Source organism: Rhopilema esculentum, chromosome 10 (genome assembly GCF_057945365.1).
Source record: "Rhopilema esculentum isolate cy_ngs chromosome 10, ASM5794536v1, whole genome shotgun sequence".
Taxonomy (NCBI): Eukaryota; Metazoa; Cnidaria; class Scyphozoa; order Rhizostomeae; family Rhizostomatidae; genus Rhopilema; species Rhopilema esculentum.
The window spans coordinates 15,192,556-15,201,781 of record NC_142824.1 but is presented as its reverse complement, the minus strand read 5'-3'; the positions used below and the strand labels follow the sequence as shown (position 1 = coordinate 15,201,781).

The following is a 9,226-nucleotide window of genomic DNA, read 5'->3' as shown; positions in this document are numbered from 1 at the left end:
TTATTGAAAGTAAGAAAATTTGTTTATCGTGAAATTTAAGATTTACGTGAAAATTATCAGCATTATGAGAATTCTACTAATGTTATGAGAATGGTTTTAAAAATTGCACGTATAATTTGTGATTTTTCCGAAAAAATGCAACATCTCCCGGCAAGTTTGTTCAAAAGGGAGCAAGTGCCCCCTGCCCTTTCCCATTATGCTCTTGTTGTTTTGCAAACATTTTAAGTCCTCATAACTTTCGTGGTTTTCAATTTTGTTGCCTATTTTTAATTTCTAAAACTTGTTTTGAAAATTTTACATACATCATTCATAATAAAAGTTTACACTTTATCTAAGATCCATTTAAGCACGTTGATCGCAGCTGTTATGTACTCAATTTCCATTTCTTCAGATCCATCAACAGATGATATATCATTGCCAAGAAGAGTCTCAAGAAAGAAATCTTTGAAACCAAAAAAGGTTTAAGTTCATTCTTTAATCCGCTCTTTTGCCCTTTTAATTCGTCAATCTAACGTATGTCAGAAAAGGATTTTGAAATTTCACTAATGCAAGTCACCGCTGAATGATTATTTAAGCCCTTTGACTTAATGAAAAACCATGTGGTTTTGAAAAGTTCAAATATATCTCAAATCAGTCTGTGAACTATGGGGACTTTCCTCAGAGGCTGTCGAAACAGATTGTCCCTTGTCGAGACAGATACAATGATTTTCCCTTGCATGAAGATGTCTAATTAGGTGTTGTATAGTTGCATCAGACATTTAACGTTTCTTGTGCAATTATTTTTTTACAAGGAATCGATATCTGCCAGAAAAAGTGACCATTCTTCCTTGCTGAAGAATCTGGATGGGATTGATGGAGTTGGTTACGTGGTAAACTCAGAACATTGGTTTCTTCTTCAAGCTTGGGCTGTGCCTCTTTTGTTACTGTCGAAAATTAGCCAATTTCTACTTTTGCTATTGTTTTTTGTAGCGTTTTGCGCAAGAGCCCCCTTGCTATTTTGATATCATTCTTGTTCTCAATATATGAAAAATATGACTGACTTTATGCTAAATTGCACCAGAAAAAGTACAGCTCCATTGTGACAAAAAATATACGTGTGTAAATGAGGATTACAGCAAAGGATTACTGAGTTTCTAGATATGCTCTGCTCTAATTTTCGCAAAGATGATCTTTCAAAATAAAACACTTAGGTATTCAAAAAACAAATGAATTTGGATGTTATTTCCTTCAGAGGTTGAAATGACGGATAGAATTGGCACTTTATATGTATCCAAAAAAAAGGGGTTAGATTCTTCCAATCCTTCCTTTCCTATGATTCTCAATCTCAAGTTATTTCAGTTTTAAGATGCAGTTGCTTTTTAAACGAGTGTTCTTTTTAGCCATCGCATCCAAAGTTGAAGCAAAGATCTTCTGAAGTCGGACTGAAGGTGACCAACGGATACGAAGAAACGCAAAATAGCGCACTGACCAGGTTTGTATTTTTAATACTGAACCTCGATAAATCTTAATCTAAGTTCCTTACTCGCTTCTTTTTGAAGGCCAAGAAAACATTTTTACAATTTAGAACTCATTTTCATCCATAACTTCAAGAAAAAGTCTCTTTAGTCGTTTAAGCATTTACTGCTCATCAAGTATTCATCAGCATTTGCTGGGGACTTTCTTTGGATATAGCTATCATTCATGTGTCACGTGATAATAGTAACACATCCAACTACCCAGGGCAAAGTTTTTTATAGAAACGCCAAAAGATATGGCAGGTATAGCACGTATGCATAGCCCTTCTTCTAACCTCTTCGCCTCTACACCTGTGAAATGTCTCCATTTGTCAGTTTTAAAAGATTGAAACCAACATTGACCGTGGCAAGAGGTACCAAATTTCAAAATCGTTTTCTAGGACTACATGCATCTAGTTACACTGCACGCCTTTATACCACGTGCATCTACGTTACAAAATATTGATGTTCTACTTCTAAATACATAATATCCTTTCTGGTCCTAATCTTACCGTTATAGTTTTCAGGATACTTGGACTGTGCAGTTACAACACAATGGCGATCCTCCGGAGCCAAATGCGAACGGTCCAGTTTCATATAAAGCTAACGACGAAGAGCATCCGGACATAGAAAGGATGTCGTCCATTCCAGGAATGGTCGAAAAAGATTTCGATGAAGAGGAATTCAGTGATTTGGATATTGACCGTGTAGAATTGGTCGCTGAAAGCGATGAATATGAGTATGATAACTTTGACGATCGCTGGTCGGTTGGAACACCATCTCTACCGCCATTATCCTTGTCATCTTCAGAAGAATCAATTGACAGAGGTTTTGACCAATCAAGTCAATCTGATTTTTCGACGTTAGCGTTTCAAAGAAGCAGGATTCCAGTACAAAACTCTACAGGTAAGAATCCTAGAAATATATTTTTTACTTAGTGACGAAACAGGAAGTAAATGCTAGGGAGCCTGACACAATCCGTTTGCATGCCTATCTCGTGTTTCTTTGATACTATTCATCCGTACGCGAGAATCCGCATCTTGGGTAAATAACTGTCTATTTTGAAAGGAATGAAAATAAAAGTTTTGAAAATCTAAAGAGTTTTGATAGAATGCAAATATATTCTATCCTTGTAGCAAAGCAATAAGCAGTTCTGTTCCACTTGCTAATATATCACAATCTTTTTGTTCAAAATTCTCTGCTGAGACGATAACTCAAAGTGATAGCATTTTCGTTCCATTCTCGTTTATTTCATTTTTTCATTGTTCATTTAGTTTTAAACTTTGTAACTGATTATAAAGTTCTTTCAACTGAATTCGGGGGGATGGTGGAGCTACTGGAGGTTCTCGATTGCAGTGCGCGTTTTCCAGCTTTGAAATAAAGAAATACTACCCCTTCCTCAAGAACACAAAGAGTTGGCAGAAAACACTGTAACTTAAACTCCCACCAGGATCATATTTGGTTAATCATGAGCTCTGAATTCCAATTGTCCTCGAATCCGATTTAAAAATTGACTTTAATATCTGAGTCTTGCCTAGGTGTAGTTCTAATCCGATTATTTCTCTTGCAAGTTGTAGAAGCTGAAGAAAATGGTTTTGACACAGATCTGCAGTCAAAGGTATAGACGTATCTTTATCTGCCGTAGAAATCTAAGAATTCGAGATATCGCTTGTCCATTTTCAGTTATAAATATTTAATGAAAATTTATCACTGCACATTTTGACGAAACAATTGATTTTTGGGCGAGACCTTTAAGAAATCTTTGCGGACCACGCCCTATAATTTAGTAACTAGAAGAAAAATTCATTAATGACTTTTGATATCATTGATATCTCTTCTAAGGAAAGTGGTGATACGAGAGTTAGACCAAAGACAGTATTTACCAGACACCAAAGACACTATGGCTAAAGTTTATTTTCTGCATTTAATCTTTTCTTTCTTTTTCATTTTTCTGCCCAGTTTCATTCTTTTTGTCAGTGGGGAATACATTTGAGAATAATTCTTGTTTGGCAAAATTTGATGGAAAGTTTGGCTGATCTTTACGTGATTCAAATTAGATATATATTCGAAAGCAGTTTTAATTTCATCATATATTGTTTGATTGATGATTTAGTACTGTCTAATACTGCATCAGATATGCTCAAGGCCGCAGAGAAGTTAAAAAGGTCCCGTGGCAAACACACCTTTTAGATAAGCTTAAAATACATCTCAGAATGACTTTTTGCAGTCATTTCTGTCATTTGTGCAAGTAAAAGATACCGTCAACTGATAAATTTTATGGAGCTCTTTCAAGAAAGGGGCAATGCCAAATTTCTCCTAACAGGGCTGGCTTGTTTGCAATGCAAACGCAAGACGATAAAATACAAAGATACAAAGATTTAGGATGGTGGGATCCTACCTCTCAGCTTACAGGATTGAAGGTGGGATGATTTTTCCCATATAAGCAGGCCCCCCTGTAAATTGGTGCACGCATATTTGTCACTTCCTTTTGTTCTTGCAGCTAATACATGAGCAATAAAAACCTTCTAAGTTGACTAACTTCATATATACTAGAAATGCTTTGAAGTACCATTTTTCTACAAAGGTTATTTCACTGCAAAAGTATTACCAAGTTCTAGCAGAAGCTGTAGAAAGTCAGCGGAAGTTGCTGTTACGCAAATCAGATGTGACCGGTAAGGATGTAAACAAATCGAAGTTTTGTTTTTGCAGAATTCAATACGCAGTTTTCCATACTAGCCTCTAAAAATATTTGAAATGTTTTTCCTTGTTTGTATTTGTACCTTTTGAAATTCAGTTAAAATCAAAGCTGTAAACTAGGAGGAATCGATCGCTTCAATTTACTATCAGTTCACATGAGATTTGGCTTGATCTCTGAGTGGGCAGACCTGCAATGATGAAGTGACTATCCTAGTCAGCATATAACGGGCTGAACCATCTTAACTTCTATATTAACGATGAATGCAATACAAGCTAATCCGTAAATTATTTTATTTAACTGTTTGGACTTTTTTTTTGCAGACAGGAAGGAAAGACATTTAAAAAAACAAAGAAATAACGAAACTAGGTTAGTGCCTAACATTTAAATATTTTTTTAAATATTTCATTGAGATAGGAGGTACAATTTCATCTTTTTTTTGACGTTCATTTATGTGGGTGAACGGGATGAAACTCGGAGTAGCAACTTACAAGCGTCCTATTCTATACATTAAAACTTTACATGGTTATGATTATCCTATTTATGGACCTATTTCGAATAAAAATCACTAAGAATTTCCCACGTGTTCTCTTTTCTATAATCCAGCTGCTGGTTTATCACTACCTTCATCTGAATATTTACTGCAATGGTTGGACTTTTTATGAAGTTTCTTCGATGCCCGGGTTTTCGGAGTTCGCAGATAAAAACAAGCTATCTTTGCAATCTTAATGATATAAACGACAGACTATTTATAAGTTCTAAGTAACATATTGTAGCTAGTGACCGAATATAACTATTACAAACTTTCTCCTTCAAAGTTAATGTAAAGTTTCGACAGCAAGTATGCTACGAGGTGGCTCGTTACACAACAAAACAAATATAACCTTTTTTTAAATTGTCGTTCCTTCATATATTGTTTATTGCTTGATCATAGCCTAGCCATCTCGTTGCACAGCAAACCAGTTTTTAACCAGTTTAGAGACATTCTGAAACGCGTAGGTGCTATAAACCTGATAAACAGCTTCTTCCAGAAGAACATTTGTCGTACTTTTTATATGTCATACTTTCTTACGGTCTTGTCCCTGCCTCGTTGTCAGATTTTGATGTAAACATATTTCTGCAGGATGATAGAGCAACGGTTCACCAGGCTAGAGTCTCATGTTGTCACTTTAGCCAGAAGTGTGGCACACCTTTCTGCGGAATTAAAGTCCCAGAATGCAATTCGAAATCAGGTCGCCACTCTTCAGAAAGATATGTATGACGTAAAGAGCAGACGAACTAATGAACTGCAATATTTGCAAGAAAGAGTAAGACTCGTGGAAACTGATAAGTTATCACAAAAAACTATAAGAAAACTTCGCAGGTAATGTAGATCTAATGATGCAAATCTTTTATTAGCTTAAATTTAAGTATAAGCCCTTACGGGCAGAGATCTTTTGCATAGAGTTTTGCGTTTCAAAGAAGGATGGTAAACATAATTTTTGACTTTTCTTAGCGATAAGGATCTGCTACAGGGTCTGGTACAAATGAGATCACCATCTATATTTAACTATTTTTCATTATTAAAAGGGTGAAAACTGCACTCTCCAGCCCTCCTCTCAAGCAACTCCCCTTCCACAACCAAATGCTTTGTTTATATTTGGTAGAAAATGCAGGCATACAATGATGGACGATTTAACATCGTTGACGGCCTTGATATCGAATACAAGTGCATGGGTGTGTGATTAATCGACTGCTGCGCTGACGAGAACGCAATTTGCACATATAAGAGGAGGAATTTCTTTGAGCCTCCAACTTAATATTGATTGAGTTGCTATTAGATATATCTGTTAGATGTACTGTACGACAAAATGGCTTCGTGCTTTGCTAGTCCATTTGGATGCATTATTGGGATGCATTAGCTGTGTTCATTATTAGGGGAGCACGTTATTAGGGTGTGTTTCTTATTTAGATGCACCCTTTAGTGGAAACCTGAAAGGTTAACATTTTGAGGGATGTATTCGTTTTCCTTATTGTGCTAGATTAGACAGTGGAATCATGGTAGAGATTATTTATTTTGGGATGTGTCCATTCTTGGGATGCATGCGCTATTGAGATAACTTTGTCATTTGGAGCTGTACATAAGATTTTTCTTTTTACGTTTTACAGAAACATGCATGTATATATCACTTATTCTGTTTCATTGTGTTATAATTTGTAGATTCTTTGGCGAAGACCCTGGACATCCTCTATTGTACAATTTTCTCAAAGAGCTTGGATATGAGGTACGGTTTTAATCTGAACATGCATTTCTAATTTGACCTTGTTTTGATTTGACCTTGCCAACATTTACCATTTCACAACAATATCTTGGCCCATACAGCCAGTATCTAGACCTAGACCCAACAAATTGTTATCACTTGCTACCTAACATCCTTGTGTAACAAGCCAGCTGACCTTTTTTCACATGGGATAGAAGTTCAATATGGCAGGGGCAGCAAAATTTGTTGTTGACTGGCAGAGGGGATTCGTTGTCATGCAAAAGAGAGAATATAAGACTGTAGCAAACAAGGAACACTGCGCACGCCGAGAACAAACAACAATAAACATACGTAAACTAACGGTGGCTAATATTTCGCCCCGGCATAACACTGACTTGAAAAAATCTCAGATCAAAGGGGACATAAGAAAATGGAAACAAGGGTGAAATATAAACATGGAATTCCAAATTTTTAGAGGCAACTCCTAAGTGGGAAATGTCTTATTTTTACCAGGCTTTTTACAAGGGAATGTGACCTAAATGAACAAAATTTCGATATTTGACCTTAGTTAGTGCGATTAATTTACTGTTCTTGAACTCGAATCTATACCTAAAGATATCTAACTTTTGATCTCATAGGAATATTCTAAACTGTTTCAAAAGGCAAAAATTGGGATAATGGAGCTACCATATACAAGTGATGAACAATTAAAAGGAGCTGGAATTCCTGTTGGGCCAAGGAAAAGAATTCTTGAAAATATTAAGCACTTATACTAGATTGTGCATTAGTCAACTATAATTTTGTTGTCAGATTTTGATGTGGCTTTAGATGATTTGTGGGAAAATTAGGCTGATTTGCTAAATTATTATTCAACCTTGCTATTATTAACTAAGAATGACAATACATGACAATAAGAGCGCTAAATGTCCACAAATCTTACAAAACTCCAAGCATATTTGCAATACATTGATTTTCTATCTTAATTTACCTGCATGCGGGATTATCAGAGGAATGGGATTAATTTTAAAAAGAACAGAAGAAAGAACAATTTATCAGTGAGGCAGGAATAGTAGAGAGGGAGGAAATACATGGAGAATACCGTATATGTCTTTTTATCATATTTACCCTTTTTCTGGAAAATAAGCTAGGAAAGGAAATTTCTCCTGTAGAAAAATTATGCATAATTTAGCAAGCTGTTTGTTTATGAATAAATTTTGCTTGAAGCCACAAGATTTTATTTTAGAATTTTGAATCTTTTCTAGTACTTTATCTAGAATTTATATTTTGAAGCAAGTTGTATGTAATTATGTAAATAAAATAATTTAGTTTGAAATTATACTTCATTTCTTTATCTTCTGTTTCATTTGCTGAGCATTCAAGGGTACACCATAGGAGCTATTGTTGATATTTAAACTTCCTTCTATTGTTTGACAAAACTATGACATTGATTTTATTCTTCACTGGTGATTTTTGATAAAAGAATTGGAGAGATTGAAGGGTTCTTTACTTAAAAATGTTTTTCATTTTGATAACCATTATTGGGTCTTTAAACAGGGATTGTAAATTTCAAATACCTTGTTTCTTCCAAAAAGCACCAAGCTCGGAAAAGCACCCAGCACCAATTTTAGAAGCCTTGGTATAGCTTACAGCAAGAGGTTTATATGGAATACATTTTGGTTATAAACATACACATATATTATCAGGATTGAGCAATGAGACTACATCTTCACTTTGACAAAAAGAGGAACTTGCAATCTAAAATTGCATTGAACATATTTTTCTGAAATTTTGTAGTAAATCATTGGTCTCTATATGCTAAGCCCAATACATAAATTCCTTATTAAACTTGATTTGATGGTTTTTTGGCATTAAGTGGTGCTCGGTTCTTCAAAAAGTTAAGAAATTTCAGGGCTGGATCTTTGAAACCTAAGAAAATTGAAAAATTTAGATATTCAAAGTTTCAAAGAAAATTGTGGTGTAAGAGTGAAATATTTCAACAATACATTAATGTGCTGAACAGGAAACGACAAATACAGTATGACATTGAGGGTTTTTGAGAAATATAGCATATTATAGCATTTCATCTTCTCCATCACTGCGCATGCTTAGTGACGTAAAACATTTCAATTTCATGTTAACAAAGTGTTAAGAAATTTTTAGTGCTGATATTAGGAAAGAGCTAAGAAAGTCTGGGGGCTGGGCTGAAAAAAACTTTCTTATAAAAGAAACGTGTAATTCTAATTTACTGTTTAATTTTTATAAGTTATAAAATAATCACGTTTAGGATTGATATCATCATCTTTGCACAGTTCTTCTGAAGATGAGAAATTTGTCGGTTCTTTATTTGATTCCGGAGCGCGTCTTTCACCTGTCTTGTTGGCAGCTTTTGACGAGCTCTTTCCTCTTTGTAAAAAATGTGACAACAAGCCATACAAAATAGGTATCTTGTTAGGCTCTGAATCATCATCAATATTAAGTTCCTGAATGAGATATCTTCTGTCCATTTGGTCCTTTGGTTGCCCAGTCTCGACTGTTAACACAGAACTTGTGTACTTATACTTGTTAAATTCTAAATATTCTCGTATGAGTTCATTTATTAGGAAGTTCTCGTTTGAGAGTGTTGGCTTCATTTCAGATGGTTCATCTAAAGCATTGAAAACTTCTGCTCTTATCCTTGCACGAACTTGCCCGAGAACTCCTCGATTCTCTAATGTTTCTTTAAGTACTTCTTTCAGGTCTTCTAATTTCGCCATTTTTGTTTGCCGATGGCGCGAAAACACGAAAAGAGAAAGAAGTGT

The 9,226-nt window shown here is 35.1% G+C and overlaps 2 protein-coding genes across 3 annotated transcripts; one reads left to right on the top strand and one right to left on the bottom strand.

The window, feature by feature from the left end:
- Nucleotides 1-391: 391 nt before the first annotated feature.
- On the top strand, nucleotides 392-7,204 carry LOC135686037 (uncharacterized; the record flags this gene model as incomplete). 2 transcript variants are annotated; one of them, XM_089110950.1, is given in 10 exon segments in its annotated part: nucleotides 392-459; nucleotides 792-869; nucleotides 1,380-1,471; nucleotides 2,014-2,399; nucleotides 3,071-3,111; nucleotides 4,078-4,165; nucleotides 4,512-4,557; nucleotides 5,312-5,551; nucleotides 6,389-6,452; nucleotides 7,067-7,204. In XM_089110950.1, coding segments are annotated over 10 exon segments (1,241 nt in total), but the record flags the coding sequence as incomplete, so codon positions are not given.
- LOC135686462 (centrosomal protein 20) lies at nucleotides 6,754-9,181 on the bottom strand. Its single transcript, XM_065202695.2, has one exon. The coding sequence runs from the start codon at nucleotides 9,179-9,181 to the stop codon at nucleotides 8,678-8,680; it is 504 nt and encodes a 167-aa protein (XP_065058767.2). The 3' UTR covers nucleotides 6,754-8,677.
- Between the last annotated feature and the right edge of the window lie 45 nt (nucleotides 9,182-9,226).